At 35.2% G+C, this 23,064-nt stretch overlaps 1 protein-coding gene across 1 annotated transcript; it reads left to right on the forward strand.

The window, feature by feature from the left end:
• Window positions 1-400: 400 nt before the first annotated feature.
• LOC140155196 (DNA damage-regulated autophagy modulator protein 1-like) lies at window positions 401-22,568 on the forward strand. Its single transcript, XM_072177939.1, has 7 exons — window positions 401-523; window positions 12,921-12,974; window positions 14,329-14,396; window positions 19,622-19,782; window positions 20,048-20,225; window positions 21,268-21,317; window positions 21,715-22,568. Exons 1-7 carry the CDS (start codon window positions 456-458, stop codon window positions 22,051-22,053), a joined length of 918 nt encoding a protein of 305 aa, XP_072034040.1. The 5' UTR covers window positions 401-455; the 3' UTR covers window positions 22,054-22,568.
• Window positions 22,569-23,064: the final 496 nt, after the last annotated feature.

The following is a 23,064-nucleotide window of genomic DNA, read 5'->3' on the forward strand; positions in this document are numbered from 1 at the left end:
TGAAGCATTATCCAGGCATCGGCAAGGGTGAGTAAAAGGTTTCCTTTTAATCAAGACCATTTTTGCTTGCTTGCCCTCGACACAAGGAGGAAGTTTGGTTTAGTGTGCGGGGAAATAGACGTGGAATTTAATAAAATGGATATACTATTATGATGGTAGCTCGGTTTAGTTTTAGGTAAGTTGGCACTTTTTCAGTAAACCATTTGTTTTTTAATTGTATAAATTAATTATTTCAAAAACTTTCAATATATTTAAAAGGAAAATGGCTTTGTTTTGATCATACCAAATATTGCACATACAACGTTTCCTGGTGCTATAGTATAATAGTATTATTATTTATTTCTTCGTGAATTTTGGTTACAGAAGTAATGCATAGTGATGCTTAGATACGAGCTGATACAGGAGGATAAAATTCAACAGTTTTAAGAAGAGGACTACTGTAATTACTATTCATCATGTACTGTGGGCTAGCTTGGTTACCCCTGTGTACAGCAGGAATCGGACTTGCAACAATCCTAATTACGTAAGTAATTTTGATGATTTGTGTGTATGTTTGTTTGTTGACATTCTTGTTTGTTTGTTTGTAAATTCGTGCTGAAAGAGCGAAAGGGGGAGAGAGAGACCTCTTGCTAGGGCTTCCGATATTTCATCTGGATCCAAGAGGACTGCGTTCTGCGTACAGATACGCCAAGACATGCTCACTGCCATTGCCAAAATGCCGGCATTATGTCGAGAGATTAAAAGTTGCCAATCCAGCACTAAGGCCGATTTATACTCTATATGCGTGTCGAATACTTTTCGTATTATGGAGGATATTTTTTCGCACTTCACATCATACTAGTGTCGAGATGCTGGGAGTTTGGCGGGGGGTGGGGGGGTGGGGGTGGGGTGGGGTGTACTCCACTTAGGAAGTGACGGGGATGTGCGGACACATGTTCGAAACTATGGATCTTTCGGTGAGAGATTTGACACCAAAATAAGGGGTCTTTCCGTGAGACAATTTCTTTCAAAAAATGTCTTTTGGTAAGACTCATGAGACACATAAAAATTAACAATTTTTGACACAATATAAAAGTTAACAAATTTTTGATACAAGATTTTCAAAAAGTCGCTGATGAAAATATATTTTTTTTAAATGACATTTTGTGAATTTGAGAGATAAACGGGGTCATTCGGTAAGATATTATCAGAAATTAGTTCAAAAGTGGAAAAAAGGGGGGCTTTTATGACAGTAAAACAAAAAAGGGACCAGTTGGTGATAAATGGAGGGGGGGGGGGGTCAATCTGCAAATGTGGCCGCACATCCCTTTCACCCATTTTGAGTGTCCCGGTTAATTCGGCAGTGCAATCAATTGGGCAACACAGCATAATCTGTCTTTTGGCATGGTTTCCAAAATAACAATTAGGTGTAAAGCCATGTACATACAGTAGTGGCATTGGCATATCACAAAGAGGGTTCTATTCTGCTAATATGATGACTACACTATTAGGTCTACAAGGCTTTCAATGAATTTAGTGACGACGATTGTCATTAAAAAGCTTCCAATCTGGGATCCATTTAATTTCGAAATTGCTCCTGGGAATGCCCATACTGATCATGCTGATCTTCTTGAATACACCCATGTTCCCCGAATGAATGACAGAGGGGATGCCTACTGATCTTCTTGAATACACCCATGTTCCCCGAATGAATGACAGAGGCAATTAAACATCTTCCTCTCAACTCATCTTAATGACATTTTTAATACAATCTCATTTACGAAGAGGTTTAGTAACCATGGTAATTTGGCTTTTTCATGAATGGAACAAATTATTATCGAAGCTGATGGCGGGGGAAATGGTTGGACTTGAAAATTTTGCGTAAAAGTTATTTACTTTGACGGGGGGGCAACCCGGGATTTATGAAAAGAAAGTACCATAAGGGAACCGAATCACTTCTAAAATAAGTGACTTTTTAAGTTATGTCCAAAACATTGTTTTCATATTTTAAGTCATAGTTAACACATGTATTACATCTCGAAAATGTCGGGGAAGAACATTTTTCTCATTGTTTTTTTCAGGCAGAATGAAAACAGTTCTGTAGGACAAATATGTTATTCCCCAAGTTCCCTCAACTTTAATTTGACCATTCCTTAACCTATTATGCTATGAATTAATCTGTTACAAGTGTGTACTCTTTGAATGTTCTTCGTGAAGCATTTAAGGTATAAAAATGGCTTCTTGCAGAAATGGCTTTCTACAGAAAATATTTCAATTAAACATGAAAAACAAAGAAACAGATGAAAACATGTCTTTTTAAGCAAGCTGTAAAACGTCAGTCTGACTTTGTCATGTCTGTCGTAATAAGATACGTAATGCTAACCATAATACGAAATATATAATAATTGTGATAATATTTTTTGGTTTACAAAGTTTACGAACTGGGAGGGTTTTGGTTTTACGATACATAACTATCAATTTTCATTAAGCATGTGAAATGCAATTATTATGAATGCATTTTCAAATTCTGGTGTAATTCATTTGACTTACATGTGTAAGAGAAAAAAGAGCAAACTGTAGGGTTGGTCACAAATGAACCCGATTATTTCAATATGTAAATGTGGGATTGATTTGAATTACAATCACTTTTAATATCATTTCAGGAAGTACACTGTGCGAAAATTTGGTCAATTATAATAAAATTCTGCCCCCTTTCCTCATATGTTCCTTATAAACAGAAGTCATAGTCTGCACAAAATTGGACTTTTTAACAGAAGACTTCCAGTCTACAAGCGATCGAGCGCATTTTCTATCGCTATATTGCAATTATCGTTTATTGACTGTTTCCTTTATTCACCCAATGTGAACTGTTATTCAATATTAAATGAAAATAATGTAAATCTAGGGTTGAAATATGTAATGATCCATTGCTCATATTTAGCATGAAATATTAGTCAATTTGTCGCAGTGTCACATGAAGTTAAGCTTACCTTTCATTTCCATTAATGAGTGGACAGTAAGCTGTGTTTCCTATAGGCGGAATGGAATGAGGCCACCGGTATGGTGCGTCCTATAAAATGGGAGAGACAAATTGAAGACTGCTTTGGAAGAAGTACAAAAAAATACCAGTTCTAAGAAAACGTAGACCAAATTTGTGGACAGTTGTTGTGGTAACATTATAATTGTGTTATCTTCATTTATCATGTTTATGCTATATACAGAAATTATGAAAAACATTGAAAACATAAGACTTTCCTTTGTTCTACTCTCTCAATTGCATTTTGCATGCCACTCCTTGGGCAGAGTAGCACTACCCTCGTGCCCAGTCTGATGCCACTGACACTCCAACTCCACCGTTCTCGCGCTTCGTTCCAAAAGTTTCAAAAAGTCCCATGATTGAAGCGATAGATACGCTTGCTTCGGGCTTGATCCTTATCGTGACAATTTAGTTTAGATTGAACATTTTGTTCTAAAAAATCTGTCACTCATAGCTGCATTCCAGCAGTTCAAATCATCACAATGAGAGAATTACTCTAATTATTTTAATAGTCGCGAGCAATTTTTGGGAATTTAAGAAACTTGTTTGGATATTCTGTATCAAACAATAACAGCAACAGGTGATGAGTGTTCTATAAAAGATTTTGTGAAAGTAGTTAAAATTCTTCAACAAATGGCAAGGAATTTTAATTCAATGAGACAAAAAACCTCGATTGCATTAGATTAAAGGAAAGTTGTTAGGAATTAAATAAACCACATGCGAATCGAAAATTAGTTGGCAATTAAAAAAGCGCAATAGGTTTCAATTAAAGCAACTTATCGTCAGTGAATTTAAGAAAAGTAGAAGTGAAGTTATTGCGTTATCTTAATTAATTATGTGCATGGAAATAGTAAAACATACAACAGCAAAACGGATTTAACATTTGTGGTCGCTGAATATCGCTCTGTACAAATTATGAAGAGAATCAAGATAGTTTGACTAATGAAGCTGTTCAAATGACCGTTATATATGAACTCAATTTCACCTTGTAAGTGGTTACGTATATGGTCGAATCCAACCAAAAGTGTACACGGCATGTTCAGGGCCATAACTTAAAAGTATTAATCAATTGGCATTCGTTTTTGTATTGTGTTTATTCGCCTTGATCATACGCTTCGCGCCATATATAATAAGACCCCCTTCTGTGAAAAACTTAGACACAGAGACCCCAAAACATGCTATTTTTACCCATTTTTTCAAAATATTTCTTAAAGTATTTTTAAAAACATCTAAATCAGTTATGAAAAGAAGTCATTGCATTGAATCTAAATTGATTTCCTGAAAGGTGTGTATTCAAAGATTGCCTGTTCAATTTTTCACATATTTGTACATAATTATGAATTTTTTGTGATAATTTTTGAGTGGTATTTTTTTACATTACCTACGAATACAATTTTTCATAGCACTAGATATATCTTTAAAAAATGGAAATCACTAATAAATGCGCAATTGATACAAGCTTTGATATGTCCAATACTGAAATGCATTGCATTCGGACATCTTTATTATTGTGTTTAGCTGCCAGAAATTCTAAATGGCACAAAGGTAGGTTTGGTAAAAAATATGCATTACCTCCGAATACATGTTAAAAGCTGTGTCATTTCCACAAAGTGAGAGAATAGTAAACAATAGTTAAGCAATAGGTGCAGGGTAATACACTCTTTATTTCTACCAAGTTTCAATAGCCTGCGTTTAAATATTTCTGAGATGTCAACAATAAAAGCAAGTATTCGTAGGTAAATTTCGGTAACCGAATGTTACCTACGAATACAATTTGACATCAAGGCAGTATTGTGAAACACCGTCATTCATGCCAATGCCCATATTGGTACATAACGAAGGCCTGTATGTTTGCTATCAAATCATATGTCAATGAAAGTTGCGAATTCACATACATGCCCACCATGCAAAACTGAATACGGCTTAATTGTTGAAAAATATGTACTGAAATAGACGACGGTCTGCTCATTTAAAAGAAAAATCAGATTCAAAGAAGATTAGAAGGGATAAATACTTGGATTTGTCAACTGTCATGTGTGCTTCATTTTAAATGTTTACCGACCTTCTGGTTTCTGAGTAATTTGTGTCCAAATTGATTTATTCGAAGGTAACTTTTGACGTTTTCGCTAAGGTTACCTACGAATACCATGGAAAAAACGACTGTTCTCATTGTCTCATGAACTAGACAACACAGTGATGGACCCTGGTATAAAGCTAATTGTAGTTGCCCTCACACGAAAGGCCACAAGACGTAACTGACTCCAAGATGGACTTCACAAGTCTGCAATAACGGTTTTAAGCGATTTGTGTGCAATTAAGCAAATTAAAGTCACTTTAGTGCCTTTGTTTCTTACTTCAATCCTCTTTCAACCGCTGTGAACCGACATTATTAATACGTGATAGGGTCTAAAGTATCAATAAACGCACATAAAGAAAATAATACATTCAAAGTGCTTTATAAAATGAAGTTTTGATTGCGATATCCACCAAAAGTCTAATTCTTACCTACAAATACTGAAATGTTACTTACGAATACAGCATAATACATGACATGTGTAATGAAGTGTCCCTACCAATGGAAATTAATTGTCAAAAACTTTAAGCGGTACCCCAGGACACTATTATTACCCATATACGGATTCATTCAACAATTATTTATTATGTAAAATTGATGATTAACTACTTGTATATCAAAATGAAGTGGTCAAAATCTTGCTAAAAGCATCAAAAAAATTTTGATCTAAGGTAATCGCATTTATTCATTTGGACGTACCATCTGAAAGAGATCTAACAACTACCATTTTATTAATTCATTACCATAATAGCAACATTTAAACCTCTAAACTCAATATAGATATTGTTAAATCGCTCATGTTACCTACGAATACCCGGGTTTCTTCACCTTTTCATTGTATAAAGCGTTAGGTGTATGCGTATAATTCCTAATATTCTTGAAAACATATATCCTACTCGTTCTTATACAATGTGTAAATTGATTCATACTCATTTGATAAATAAAATACAGAAACTGACCTAAACTTCATTTTCAAAAATAAACTAGCATAAATTGACTAAGATCATATTGATCGCGTTATAAAAATAAAAACAAATATTTTCTGGTTGAGCTAGCATTTTCCTAACACCCTGTGGTCTACATTACACGAAAAAAGCGTTAATGGGAATATTCCATTTGTTTTAGGTTGATTAGTATTGCGATAGTGAAAGCATCCTAGTGGTATTCGTAGGTAACATTGGGTTTTGATGTCACATTTACTATCACACGTCCTGGATTTATTTTTCAAGATTAGTAATGGCACTTTTGGTTCCTATAAGGCCAATATGTCATCAATCAATGGGCAAAAGGAAAAATTGTGGAGACATTTTTATTTCGGACTTTTATTTTTGGCCCGTGGACACTTTTGGTTGGATTCGACCATATATGGGAAAAGAACAATAACGTACAAATGGGCAATTGGAGTGTATATCATGCGTAGTTTGAGCCTCATTGGGTTTTACCCAATTTGGTTGCGCTTCATTATGTTTGTTGATTACTTCAAAATTTGACATGAACTTAATAATGGGATACAAAAATTGCAAGCAAGCAATTAGGGTGTTGATACTTAGGGTTATTTTATCAAAAGCAGAGGCGACAATCATGACCAGTCTTTCATCATATTTTACTCATCACTTATCAGGCAGTGTAATATTCCGCATTCTAATTAGTCCAATCTTTAGACATCATTCCGATGTCCTCTGAAAAAAATCTCCTAATATTAGTTATAGCAAACCAAATTATGACATGTCCAAAAATTTGAATATGCACTTTTCAATTAGCCTATTTGATCCCTGTACTCGGGTAAAAACGAACAAAAATCAACATGATTTAGCGTAGAAATGAACTAGGAAACCTATATCAAAGGAAATAATATTGCATTGCTTTTCTGGAAACATTAATTCTATTTTTGTTGCTAACATTGACCATGTTGACTGTTCTGTAAAATGTTGATCACGTTTTATGAGCCTGTCATGTATGTATAAGGGAATTTGCTTGTATATAAATGTCTTCACAACCAAGGACCAGACTATTTGTTCTTGACTATCCCATGACATGACTAGAGTCTTAGCTGGTGATAGAACCTTCACAGTTTCTGCATCAAGAAAGTGGCACAAGCTACCTGTCATTGTAATATTAGACAATCCTCATCTACAGATCTACACATATGTTCAAACAAAAAAGCTCAGAGCTAAAATAGGTTAAACTTATTTGTTCCAGTTCTTATTTATTGTACTTCGTATTTTAAGATGCACTTGCACTTTCAAATGGCAGTATTAAGGTTTCTATTTTGTAAGGGTTTGAGCCTTTTGGAAATGGGGCAAATGCTCTTTGTATTATATTGTGTTGTATTGTGTTGTATTATATTGTATTGTATTGTATTGTATTGTATTGTATTGTATTGTATATCGTATCGTATCGTATCGTATCGTATCGTATCGTACCGTACCGTACCGTATTGTATTGTATTGTATTGTATTGTGTATTGTATTGTATTGTATTGTATTGTATTGTATTGTATCGTATCGTATCGTATCGTATAGTATCGTATCGTATCGTATCGTATCGTATCGTATTGTATTGTATCGTATCGTATCGTATCGTATCGTATCGTATTGTATCGTATCGTATCGTATCGTATTGTATTGTATTGTATTGTATTGTATTGTATTGTATTGAGTTTTGTTGTCACACATCCCCTTCCCGGACCCCATCACGTACCACAAACCCCACGATATTTAACAGTAGCTACACTTCAAAGTCAAAATCTTCTCTCTTCCCTTGACAATTCTTCGTTGCATTAAACTCATTTCCCCGATGTGATGCAGCATATAGTCATTAACAAAATAATACTAAAATAATACTAAAATAATACTCGATTGGTTGATTATGATGTAAGCCTAATGACAGATAGAGGCTCAGTATCTGGTCTGGTTACACCACAGATTAAAGTCATATAGGGCCGCTGGTGCCAAAGGCATATGGCTCGGACAATAATGAATTACAAAAGAATTATATGCTCATTAGCTCTCATTAATTCTGGAAGTTTACTCTACCTTGGGAAAACTAAATTTGAAATATTGCTCATACTTTCCCGATTCACGGAACAGAGAATTCATGTAATGTATGTGCTTAAGACATTGTGTTAAGACACCGATTCAATGATTTGAATGTTCTTTCATAACTATCCAAAATAGGACTATGGAATAATTATGCACGTAATCATTCATGAAATCCCTCCATCCATTCACTTTTTGCTTATCAGTTTGGAAGACTATAGAGTTAGGGAATAAAGGTATTGTTTTTAGCCCCTGGAGTGGATCTATCGTCTCATATAACACGGGCGACATCATTATTTTAAGTAAAACAACGAGGCGAAGCCGAGTCGTTTTACTTAAAAACTCAAACTTATTCTCATTGCTAAAAACAATACTTTATTCTCATTCTTAAATTCGAATAAATATATTAATCATAAGTATACCAAATTTTAATCAAATTAAATCCTACATTTTACAAGGAATTACCTTGGGCTTAGAATCGATTAGTCCCTTATCCCGTTGTTGCTCACACCTCCGATTGGTTCAAATAGCACGTACGAGTATCGCGTCGACACACCCGCGCTAAAGTGTGTGATATCGTGTCAAATTACACGGGTAAGAACCAATAAGATTGCAAGAACATTCCCAAGTGTTTAAGAATAGCTCATATAGCAAAACTTACCACTCAAAATATAAATAATATGCAAATCAATCATTTTGAAACCTAAAATTTACGTGATCTAATCAATCTGTATCTTATTATCATTTTCATTACATAAATTGACCACAAAGGATATCTCAACTAAGGCCTTTCTTGTTTCTGGAACAGGAAATGAAGATTATCATCGGATATAGAATCAACAGATACCAGATTCAATAGAATAGCTTAATTATTACGAAGAGCCATCAATTTTGCCGTCACTATAGGCAAAAGAAGAATGATACGGACAAGATATTCATTCAAAAGTTAATCACCTCCAACAAATTTGTACCCCACCTCAAAACGCCCACAGTTCTCATCTTATCCAATGTAGGTGTGGGATTTAACAAAACACAAAATGTCTAACCATTAGTTACTAATGATATAATTAGTATTTTTGACAAAAGTGATATTGTCGGGAAGATGTTACACTGATAACTGTCGGTATTCCTTTTTGTTGGTTTTGCTTGTCAAAGGTTGGTGGTATCATCTTTTTGTCTGTTGTATTAATTGGTCTATTGCTTGCGAAACCATGGATATTATATATAATTAGTATTACTGTCACAAACGTGGTCACCTTTTTGATAGATGTGATAATTGTCGGGTTTCTTTTCTTTTCTTTTTTTTCGTGATTGCATATTGGTCTCACTCTCTTAGCAATTTTACAAATTACTCCAGGCCGCAGCTTATAAAAGTCCTCATTTGTCTTAACCTCAGTACCATTGGCTCAATTCGTTGTTTGTTATGGTGGAATTTGAACTTGATCAAAGATTGCCGGCTTGGTCAATAACCGTCATGCTTGATCAAGGAGGGGAAAATTGAGTCGGTTTGTGTGCTGTTATTTGGTTATAGACAAGAAAGAAAACTTAATTATACGCATCGTTTTACTGAACGCTACTGGACACTTAGTTAAATTTTAGTCGTTCATTGTTTGAAATATGAGCATGAATTGACCAGCTGATATCAGAGCAAAATGTATTAGCTTTCAATTTATGCTTAAGAAATGAAAATTTGAAGTGACATTTCAATTTGTATTCTGAGGAAGCTCTGCCAGAGTAGTTGTTCTGGGGTTAACCAAACCTGCCTGGTTATCAAATTAATCAGTGACATGATTATCTTTGAATTTGGCAGGTGCTAATTGATGTTTTATGTTATTGGACCAATTAGCACCTGTCAAATTCAGAGATAATCTTATCACTGATTAATTGGTTAACCAGGCAGGTTTGGTTCACCCCAGAAGCACTTCTCTGGCGGGGCTTTCTCTTTCAATTTAAAAAGCAAAATGCTCCAATAGGAGTAATATGAATGTAAACGATCAAATTAACAGAATTGACATTATTATTGTTATAATCTCATTATTTTTGTAACGTACGACCGTATTTCATTGTGTAGCCTATGCATTTCTTGATTGAAGAGGAAGAATCAGACAAACTGTAAATTGACATTCATCTAATATCTCACCGATTTCACATTACGTATAGCAATGTTCTTTGCATGAAATGCGTGAGATTAGACTGTGCAATGGGATGGAAGGCGTCTCATGCAGTGACATCATGCGCGTATTTATGTGCTTGCAATTCCGGAAAGAAGGAAATCCGTTTGAATGCAGATACGAAGAAACTTTAGTCCACTTAAATGTTCAGATGCCTTTAAAATCATCGCCAAATACATGGTGCAATTGCATGGTTTCATGGTTTGGGGACCGGATGATCTTGAATCACACCAAAAACATTGCATTGTGTGTTCACTAAGTTTTAAATGTTATCATGCCCTTTATATATTGTAAATGAAATGAATGAGTCCACCAACCCTTGCAAGACGTCTGTCATCTTTAACTTCTGTAACCGTTTTCCTGATACCTTGCAAAAACTCAGCAAACCATTATTTTGTGGATACGAGTTTCATCGTCTCTGCGTTCAAACGTTCTATTATTTCGCCATTGTAAGCATTGGAATAGGGATTTATCCTTAATGTAAGTGGTAAGAGCACGAAATACTAATAGATTATAGAGTTAGGGTTAGGATTAGGGTTAGGATAAAGGTTAGGGTTAGGATTACAGTTATGATTTGTTTGGTGCTCTCTAACACGAAGGATACACCAGAAATGGCGCATAATGTCACCACAGGTGACACCGTCCATCCCAATGATTAGCCTGATATTACTTATTTCATGCAAAGAATATAGTAGTACGCAATGTGACATCGACAGGATATTGGATGAATGTTCAACTTAAAGTTTGCCGATTTCTTCTTTTTCAGCGATGTTGCAATACTTTTGGCTACTGTGTGAGATGTAAACTACACTAAGCCAACAAAGAAACTTATAATTTTTCACAAGGTCGTATCTTAAAATCCTGTCCATCAAAATTAACCAAAATTACACACAGTATTGCCTCAATACTCTACCCTAAGCACATGTCATTAATCAAGCAGTTGTCCAACTGACACAATAGCAAAATGCACTGATATGGAACAGCTTCCTGGACCACATTCACAGCCCTATTGGCACCCAACAAACGAAATCTGTGAGAACGGCATCTTGAATCACCAGGATCATCATGTCAAATGTCCAAACAAAATAATGAAGTCCATTAGTAACGGGTATGTCCACCGTGCGCTTGCACGCATGCTGTGCACCTGCTTCTCATGCTTCCAACCAAGTTCCTGATGATATCCTGGGGAAGATTGCCCCATGCTTCTCGTTTAAGGGACGCACCATTAGATACTCAGGGGGGGGGGGGGGGGGTAGGAAGTTGGGGTCGGGGAAGAAATTTTTTCGCCGCCAAAGGCGGCGAATTTTTTTTTTTGCCGCCGAAGGCGCTGAAGTTTAAAAAAAAAAAATTTCATGCATTATACACAGTTAGGTGGGGAAGTTTTTTTTTTTTTTTTAGTGTTGGTGTGGAAAGTTTCTTTTTTTTGCTCATGTAGTGGGGAAGTTTTTTTTTTTTTGAAAAACTTCCTACTCCCCTGAGTATCAAATGGTGCATCCCTTACTAAAGGACTCCATTATTTGTTTGGACATGTGACATAATGATCCTGGTAAGTTTGTTTGGACTCTCTTTAATGTTTTTAACTTAATGTTGTTAAAATTGGTTGCTGTGACCTGTGATTCAAGATGCCATTCTCACAGATTTCTTTTGCTGGGTGCCAATAGGGCTGTGAATGTGGTCCAGGAAGTTGTCCCATATCAGTGCATTTTGCTGTTGTGTCAGTTGGTCAACTGATTGGTTACTGACATGTGTTTAGAGTAGAGTATTGAGGCAATCCTGTGTGTAATTTTGGTTAATTTTGATGGACAGGATTTTAAGATATGGCCTGGTGAAAAATTATAAGTTTCTTTTTTGGCTTAGTGTATGTTGTGCAAAGACCAGAGCAAAGACAATGAAAACATGGAAACAGTTCAATATAATTTTTCTATTTAACACAATCACCCAGTTCTTTATTTTGATTGCATACTTATAATTACTGTCTAGCATGTGGGTAGCATTGATCAAATTTACAAATATGAATCTGATAAATTATAAGTTTGAAATTTGTTGTCATTATTTGGCTCTAATGATTTGTTAAAATCGTTTAAAATTAGAGGTCAATGGCAAACCCTATAATTGATTCAACACATGGGCAAAACAAAGGCCTGTTAATATTTAAAGCTTATGAATTGGTCTTTAAAATACCAACCGACAGACAGAATAGGAATTACCTTGACATGGTATACCAAATCTAATTGCTTAATTCAGTTTCTTTAAACTGTCCATTTAATGTAAGCTAATATTATGACATTTTAGTGACCAATATTTCACGCGGATATAAAGGTTTTATTTTACTTGAGAAAATCCATAATTGCATCTGGTCATCTGTCGTTCCAGTTTGATGTGTTTTTTTAGAGAGAAAGTATTCAAGCTTCCAAAAATAGGATACGCTTTATTGGAACACTGTTTTTACACTATTTTAGCCCATGATCGGAGTGATATCATACAACTCTCCCTCCATGTTTAAATATAACAAGAAATGTCTTTAAAAAGACAAGGTGTTTTTGGGCGTACCCACTCCAGTGGGTATGCTCCATTTTAGTTTCATGTTTGACATTTTCATGATTATGTCAACCCATTTGCAGGTATATGTTAGCTGTAGCCAATGAACACATACAACCAGTACTTCCATATATCAGGTAAGGTCTTCCCATTTATGATGTTATCCCAAGTATTTTTGAGGCATATCATAAATTATCAATTAACTTGATTCCAAACTAATTCTAGACGGATGCCCAAAATATTTACAGTTTTTCTGGGAGACATTGAAGTAGTATTATTCCGGAGTATTATTTCCATGAAAAGACAATCTGATAACTTGAGACACACATTTGCAGGTTTACTTGTTCGTATATAACTATGTGTATCGATGATTCGATGATTCGCTCAAAACCTTTTTCACTTTTGTGGATGGGGCTCTTCATGTTTGCATGTTTTAAAAGCGCTCGATAGTATGCACAAATGCTAACTATCGAGTTTTTACGGTAATTAAGGAAAATACATTTGGAATGATCAAAATAATATTAAATAAAGGCAAATTAGTTTAGCGAATACTTCATTAGTATTTTATCCCCATGGAGTCGCAAGTAGCTCCTCAATAGATCAGTGTGTGTCAAAAAGGATTTCCTAGATTTGTTTCATCTTCAGGAAAATTATATCTCATCCGTTAGACAAATCGAATAAACATGATACAATTTTATGGAATAATATACTATAGCACACGTTTTAATTATTTATTCAACCTTTCTTCTAATTTAAACCAATATTATATCAAATCATGGAAGTACTTCCATGCTCAAATTAGGGTGCTATCATTGTCTTCGGAGGGGGGTGGGTCATAAATATTTTGATGATCAAAATGTAGGGAGTCACAAGAAGACCACAGATAGTGTGTTTATTATATTCAAAAAGACTGATTTCAATGCAATTTTAAGGTGTATCGTTCGTGGGGGTGGGGGGGGGGGGTAATAAAACTTTTGTTGGCGAAATAGGGGTGGGGGGGCGCAATTTTATTTATGCCGACTTTTTGTAAATTTGTGACCCCTTCCGAAGAAAATGTTAGCCTCCTTATAAATGCCCCTGTAACTGCACTGTTTGGAATAGAAATCGTGTTGCCGTCGAAATATGTTCAATTCAAATGGTACATTCAAAGTCTGATTTTGTTTGTGTGTTTTGGGTTGGGGTGTATGTTTGTTAGGAAGGTGTAATTCTCGCCCACTGCATTGGCCCGACCAAGTTTGACTCGCAATAAAGAGAAAAAATGGCTGATAAATATACAAGTCAAACCAGAATTGTAATGATGAACTTAAATTTTCAGAGTCGAGATTAAAAGAAACATTTTCTTCTGCATGAAGACGCCATCATTCGTTTCTATGAGAAACAATCTGTGGTTTCGACATAGGCCTAAACGATGTGCAAATAAGAAAATAATAAATTATATGTATGTAATCGAAATCTTTTTCTTATAATTCATTATTTTATTTTACTTTTCAGTGACACGGGAATCGAATATCCAGAAAGTAGTGTTTTTAGTCTTTGCATGGACATCGTAGCATTTCTTTGTGAGTATTATCCTAACATTAATATTTAGGTCCGAAACGGCTGGAAAGTGGACCACTGCCTTGATTCAGGCAACAAGTTTCTATAACAAACATGTTAATAAAGTTATGTTGCTTTTAATTTAAAACAAGGAAAATTATGAGTGAGTTTCACTGAATCTAGATTGTGCCCAGTCATGCCCTTGTGCAGATCATAATGAATTTCACCTCATGACTATTTTAGGCAAAGTCCTATACAGTTGAAGGCCTAATCCACCTGTATGAATCAGGAAACACTGTTAATGAAGAAACTATATGCCGAATAATTATCTTTAATATAAGAGGGCCTTCACACAATGAGTTACTAATAGACAGGTGCCAAATTAAAGAAGAGGCAGAATCAAAATCCGATGTACAATTTCGTTTTCCTGATGATGAAAAGGTAAAATTAAAAGATGGTCACATGCAGTGTTGATTACTTTTCTTTTTACTTTTTATTTATAATTTTTTATATAGGGTATTTAATAACATCTTTAACGAGGGTATTACACACAAAAATGTAAATTAAATAATTAATGAAATTCATGAAATATCATATTCGTCCTGGTTCCTAATAATGACGTACCCCATCAATGAATAATATTTATTATAAAAAATAAACCAACCTTTTATTGACTAAACAGAGGGCGATGTTTACTGTTTTTGGCAGCGCAACCGTTTTTTGCCATGGCCGCTTCTTGCGCTCGGCGATTCGTGTACATACCGGTAGGCCTATGCTCTTCCCGGGCCATGGCCCTGGCCCGGTCTTCTCTTTGATATACCATGCTCACTGATTTATTATCGGGACTGTTTAAGGGCTGGGGTATGAACGTTTGGACAGTATTTATTTTGGGACATTAGAGCACATCAGACATATCGAATTACATTCTGAAAACGAAGAATGTCCTTCTGATATCAAATAATTTTGATTTTTGAAATTCGCAATTTAATACACATTTTATGGCAAATCATTAAAAATTGATATTTTTGATATTTAACAGTACTTGAAGTAAACTTTATAAATCTGATGATTTATACTTAAAGTGTATGTAGGTGGGATAAAAAGCCGACGATCAATTGAAAATTTTGACCTTTCGTATTGAATATATGGATTTTTTTTCCAAAAACACCAAAAAAATTAGGTCTTTTTGGGAAAAAATCCATATCTTCAATATGAAAGGTCAAAATTTTCAATTGACCGTCGGCTTTTCCTCCCAGCTACATACACTTTAAGAATATATCATTAGATTTACATAATTTACTTCGAGGACTGTTATATATCAAAATTTGAAAAATATCAAATTTGTATAATTTGTCATAAAATTTGTTTTATATTGTGATTTAAAAAAATGAAAATTATTTGATATCAGAAGACATGCTTCGTATTCAAAATGCAATTCGATAGGTCTGAGGTGCTCTCATGTCCCACAAAAATACTGTCGAAACGCAATAAACGCTCATTCTAGATCCCTTAAGTGTTTATAGTAATTTATATTTATATTTATTTTATTAATTTGGCAAACAACAACAAAATAATTGGAACAAAACAACAGAAGTGAGGTCTGCTGAGCTGCATGATCACTGAAAGCACAAAAGAGCACTGTCACCACAAGGCGTAATGCTCCCAACTCGGCAAAACTCCACACAAATTATGGATCATGGTAATGGAAATAAAAGAAAGTAGCAGAATTAAGGGATCTAAAATGAGCGTTTATTGCGTTTCGACAGTATTTTTTGTGGGATATGAGAGCACCTCGGACCTATCGAATTGCATTCTGAATACGAAGCATGTCTTTCTGATATCAAATAATTTTCATTTTTTGAAAATCACAATATAATACAAATTTTATGACAAATTATAATAACAGTCCTCGAAGTAAATTATATAAATCTAATGATATATTCTGAAAGTGTATGTAGCAGGGAGGAAAAGCCGACGGTCAATTGAAAATTTTGACCTTTCATATTGAAGATATGGATTTTTTCCCCAAAAGACCAATTTTTTTGGTGTTTTGGGAAAAAATCCATATCTTCAATACTAAAAGGTCAAAATTTTCAATTGATCGTCGGCTTTTCATCCCACCTACATACACTTTAAGTATAAATCATCAGATTTATAAAGTTTACTTCAAGTACTGTTAAATATCAAAAATATCAATTTTAATGATTTGCCATAAAATGTGTATTAAATTGCGAATTTCAAAAATCAAAATTATTTGATATCAGAATGACATTCTTCGTATTCAGAATGCAATTCGATATGTCTGATGTGCTCTGATGTCCCAAAATAAATACTGTCCAAACGTTCATACCCCAGCCCTTAAAGAACAAGGAAAAGAGGAACACTCCCAACAAATTTTACTTTCAGCTTGGTGTCAAGCAAGAGAGAGGATTTTTTACCCAATCTTAACCTACCACAAAGAAGCGTAGGTCTAATGCACCGACATGTCGACAGTGGACCACTGTCGACATGTCGGTGCAGTTGTTTTGGGCACTTTTCCCTTACGACAATGTATAAGGCCGTGTGTCTTGACTTGGGACCCTGGAAAAGTGGGAGGTGTGACACTTTGACTGAAAATTTCAACTTTTCTCTTTAATTAAACTATGAAGACAGCATCACAATCCTTCAAGTTTACATTCATTTTAAAGCTAATTTATTCTGCTTGAACATGATACCAAAACATAAGTAATACAACATTGCTAATTAATTTTACGGACCAATAAGTTAACGAAGTGCAAAGTGGGAGGATCACGGACACGGATCTTCGGACACGGTACAATGTAATCTCTATGGGAAAAATGAATTTTATAGGTACCAACTATGATCCACTTGAAATTTTTAGTAATTTAATATTGTGTGGTTAATAGATGTATTTGAATGGACTTATTAATAGTTCTGCTGTAATATTTTATGAATTTTACTTTAATTATACAGATTAATGACACTTAACGAGCTGCTAATTAAGAGTAAAACGATGATGCGACAAAAGCTCTGACATTCAGAAATTGTGTTGGGAGTTTGAACCACTGTGATAGAAGTCAAATATCCACCCCTTATTAATGCTGTATTTTAGAAGCAAGTAATTAATAAAGAATTAAACAAATTGTTGGCCTGTAATGGTCTAAATTATTAGATTAATGACACTTAACGAGTTGTTAATTAGCAAAGGCTAAAATAATTTTGCCATCAAAAACGAGTCTGATCATTAGAAATTGTATGAACTACTTTGAAAAACTACATTGTCCTACAGGTCAAACATTATACTCCCTCTCATTTATGCTGTTATTGTTAGGCAATTACTAATATTAAAAATAAAATGCAACATTGTTTTTAAATGTAACTGATAATTTAATAATCATAATCTAAGTCCAGGAACAGAGTTGACACAGTGTCAAGAACTAAAAGTAATGGCACATAACAGCTCCAAACACTTGGAAGCTCCGCTCTGTAGCATTTGTTAACTGTGAAAGATAACTGAATGTCAGAGAGCTGTCATGTTGTTGTATGGCATATTTATAAACTGATTTTCATGCTTGTAAGGTTCGCAGAATCAGACACCAGCAAAGATGAAAAGTCTTCTACATCTAAAGCACCAAAAAGAAGTGTCATTGAAACTGAAGAAATGGCAACATTATTGCCAAGGATCAGTAATTGCCATTGAACCATCAAGTGATTCATATGATTACCACTTGTTTAAAAGTTGCATCAGAAGGCATTATTACAGTCAATGAAGTAGCTTTTGTTCATTCTGACTATAATCATACATTAAAAATGTTGATTGCAGATCAAGCCAGGAAGCACAGGCTAGCGGCACTCTGTACAAATTGCCTATACCGATTCCGTAGACAAAACCTGTGGCACAGTCGCATCCCCTGCTTGTACGTGTTTATCTAGGTCAACGTGGCAAACAGTCAGGGTCAGAGGACAGCGCAATCTGTCTGCTGCCAAGATCCGTAATATATTTCTATTAGTCACCTTTTTGTACCGTCATGACCGTTCGCAGATAGCGTGACGTCTGCCCAGCAACAACAATATGGGCATATTTTATATTATTTATTTATTTGAACGGACGTTTTTAGGCCTATATCAGTGGCACACGCCTTAATTGGCGGTGCATTCATATAAAAAACAAAAACAAACATTTAAAACAACAACAACAATAACTCATAGGAAAATGAACCACATACATCCAATGACAGCGCCTTTTCGTAGCTACGTCACATTATAGCTCATTCATATCATTACATATTCAGAAACACCTTTTGGATTTGTGGCGTGATGAACAGACTCTTATACAGGTATCGAGCTCACGCTGTCCTCACTTGAGCGACCGATGTAGCGCCTCTCTTAATTCAGTACTCTCAGGGAAGCAGCAACTCCACGGCTATGGAATTTCACTCATAATTATTAAGTGACTACAAGAGAAAGGTGTTTGAAAGTAGATGAAAGACCAGCCATTGTACCAAAGCAAAATATAGTACAATATTATGTTGGTATTGACCTTTCACAGAGCAAGAAAAAATCAAATTATTGTGTTCTTCAAAATGCAGACCATGAAGACATTTTGTGTTCATTATCGTGACTGTGCTTTGATTCACCTAGGATAAACAAGATGGGTAAAAACTGAGGATTAAAGCATGTTAGACAGGCTCATAGTTATGCCTTGTATTTTTGATGTTTAGAGAGCATATGTGTGTATAACCAGAAAGCACTCTGGACATGATTTTCCTAGACATGTTATGCTGAAATAACAATGTGACGATTTTTACAGCAAATTTTATGAAGGTAATTTTCATCCTCATGTATCACAATTACCTTTATAGGGATACCTGTAAAACTATACATATTTAGAATGCTCTTACCTTGAATAATCCAATTCTGGCATAGATTTTACTCTAGGATGTATCTCATCAGTGGACCAAATTTTTTGAGTCATACACTTTTTTATGGAAAAATCACCGATATTTGTACTGGTAACTTCTTAACCCTTACCCCTATCAAGAAAATAATGTCATTTTTGAATTCCTTGGAGCAAAAGCTTCAAAAATATGTATACTTTTAATAGGGTGAGATGTTTAGTTCTTGCGAATCAAACGTTTGAATCAAAAAAGGCGTAAATTTCTTGAATTTTGTCGGTGTCACACAAAAGGTTCCCAACTTAAGACACGTGGCCATAATGGAATATATCCTATTCTTGTGTTTGTTTCAGTGGTCTTGACTGTATATGTAAGCCATCAGCTAATTGGTCAATTCAGTTGTTGCTATGGTAATTTGGATAAACGCTACCAAATATTGAGACGAGTAAATGGCGTCGGATTAATAGTGGGAATTATTGCTGCAGGAGGTCTAATAATTTTAGCGAATTTTCCGGTAAGCCTTAAAACCATCTTAACGTTTCTCTTTTCTTATCAAACCTGGAGAAGTCATATTGTTTTGCTAAATGCTCAAAGCAGGACAGAGAAAACACGGGTGTTACATGGAAGTCCGGAACCGCCAGCGAAACCTTTTTCGGGCAGTGCACGAGTTTTTCATGACGAGGAAGTCGTAGTTTTTAAAGAAAAATTAGAAAAGTACAAGATACAAATGCTTCATTGACTAATCTTTAATCTTACCCATCATGCATTGTTAATTACAGGAGGATGAGAATCTACCAATCCACCTAATGGGGGCGTTCTTCTGCTTTACGTTTGGTGTCGTCTACTGTTTTCTTCACTCGTGGCTCTCATTCAAAATTAGCCCAGAATTTGTTTCACCCTGGATATGTTTTCTACGGCTAGCATTGGCTACATTTTCTGCGTTAACGTTGGCATTATGTATCCTTATAATTTTTTTTTTTATGTCAAAAGACATTGTTTCCATCGCAAAAACTAATAGTTACAAAATACCTTTGTCTTGACTGACAAGCGTATATAGGCTTATTTTTACAGGACCCTTCCTTCACTTTCCCGGAACCTTCAATATTTTTTTACTACATGCATTATTTTGTCGGATTCCTGTGACTGTGTGCCTTTACGTCAAAACTATGACTGGAGATAATGTTACACTTCACAATAAATATTCCATGGGGGAGGGGTGATGGGGGCGGGGCGGGGGGTGGGGACACAAGCCGTTTTTCGGTAATTTTCCTATGGGATTTAAAATTAAAAAAAATTCAGATCGATTGGGGGAGGCACGTGGCCCTAGGACGCTACGCCACTGCATACCTCTTTATTTGAAAAACGATTATGGGAAAACATCCCCGAGTTATTTTTACTAAAAGCCAAAAACTGATTGAAAACTCACGTTATAATCCCATCAATGACCACTCTTTTCAAAGTCTTACGTGGACTTACTTACATGTCAAATGCATGGCAAAATGCCTACGAATTGAAAACCAGCGGGTTTTTTCATAGCATGTGCATGTCCTTTTATTCAAACACAGAGATATAATACAAAAGTTCACTAATAAAAGTCATATAATAACCTACCGCAAAAATGTGTAGTTTTAATGCAAAAATGTGTCAAAATGAGGATAATTTTGGCAAAGAACAGGACAAAGGCAGATAAATATCACAATTTTGTCCCGGTATTAATATGCCACTGATAAAATAGCCCCGCCTGCTCCACTGTGATTTGGTTTTTAACATACGCAATATTTAAAAATATTGCATGTTAGTTTGACAAAAGAGGGCAGTACATACTGATTTTATGCAAGCCAGACATGCTTTGGATGCCGTTGGATTTTTGTACACTCAAAACTAAAAATGATATTTGGAAGTACAAGTATTTTAAATATTTTAAGTATTTGAAATATTTCTTTAACGTTTCTTAAAGGGCATGGTATACCATTATTATCCTTAATCACTTGATATCCAGGTATTTTGTTTGGTGGTGTCTTAAGATGGAACGCTAATGAAGAAAACCCGGTAAGTACTCTTGATCGATCAATCGATCGATCGACTGATCGATCGATCGACTGATCGATCGATCGATCAGTCAATCAATCAATCAATCAATCAATCAATCAATCAATCAATCAATCAATCAATCAATCAATCAATCAATCAATCAATCAATCAATCAAGGAAAGCGTAAAACACGAAAGATCAGAAAATGAACATATCAACGCACAACTTGTTGATGACCACCTAACTCTGTCTCTCTGTCGAATAAACACGAGATGATGTACTCATGAGTACAGAATATTCATTCTCCGCTTTTTGACTTCTGTCCCCTAGGGTATGACAGCTTAGAAACAAAGTTTTCCATGGAATTTACATATCCTATTAACAACATTTGTCACTTTATGAATTGAATTTTCAGCAACCTTTCTACAAGAAAATCAGTGCTGTTTTTGAATGGACACTTGTCGTGACCCTTGACCTGTACTTTGCAACCTTTGCTGTGGAATTTAGAAGACTAAAGATGACACATACATTTGAACATTATAAAGAAGGATCATGGGCTGAATTTCCAGCCATAATACGGAGATCAGGATCTACGTCACAATCCGAGGATACAGCGAGCACAAAAAGTAGCTACCTTGCTAATTCAAACTATATCATCAATTATGATGTAAAAAATATATGTCAACATAACAATGGTCGGACTCATACATTACCCAGTGGTGAATGGTGTATTGGATGGGCAACAACTGTATGACGTCATCATAAGCTGGAGAGAATAGATTCGGATTATTGCGCTATAGTGATTGCTATAGACCACTTGGCATGTAACGTCATAGCCCGGCAGTATGCGCGCGAATTATGGCAATTTCCATTGTTCTTTGCCCTGCAGTGTGCGTGCGCATCGTAGTTTGCTGAGGGCACGTGCATTTTAAATCGCCCGCCACATTTCATATAGTACAAGAAAGCCATTGAACAGTGTAGCGGCTCGTTCAAGCATATCGATAGACCAGTCCCTCGCCTTTGTTGAGGAACAGTGATGTCAAGTGGTAAATATCAATCAACTCAGGTAGAATGAGGGATATAATTGGAATGATGACCACCAAGCTCAGGAGTACCGAATATTCATTCATTGTCTCATGATAATTATACTATTCATGTTCGAACCATTATGATTATATGAATTGTATATTCGTACATATATTATATATTTATACTATGTACAAAAAATAGATTATTTCTAGTGGTATACATGTAGTACAATATCCTTAATGCAGCAATAATACCTCACACCTATAGAGAATAAGTGTCTGTCTCCATGAATTCACAGGACATGAATGTACTTCTAATTGGCATGATTCAGCATTGTTGAGAGAAATTGTTAAGCGGAATAAGCTACATATATATTTATATATATTTATCAGGCTTCAGGAAACCACCGAAAATACAGAAAAAAACTAAATAAAAATGATCAATAATCATCACTTCCCTGAAAAAATGCTAACAATCATAAACTTATAGGCCTAATATTTACAAAAATGTTTTTTTTAGGGTGGGGTGGGGGTCTTTTAAAGACCCCCCCAACCCCCAACCCCACCCCAAAATACTTTCAAACAAATTATCTATAGAAACATTGGAAATATTGCCAATTCCAGCGTGCAAATTGATCAACCATACAAATGGATGTACTTGTGAACATCTTCTCTAGGTGTTAGGCGGCTTTTATTTGCACAATCTGGTGCTCAAAACCCCAGGTTGGTGCTAGCGG

Source organism: Amphiura filiformis, chromosome 6 (assembly GCF_039555335.1).
Source record: "Amphiura filiformis chromosome 6, Afil_fr2py, whole genome shotgun sequence".
Classification (NCBI taxonomy): Eukaryota; Metazoa; Echinodermata; class Ophiuroidea; order Amphilepidida; family Amphiuridae; genus Amphiura; species Amphiura filiformis.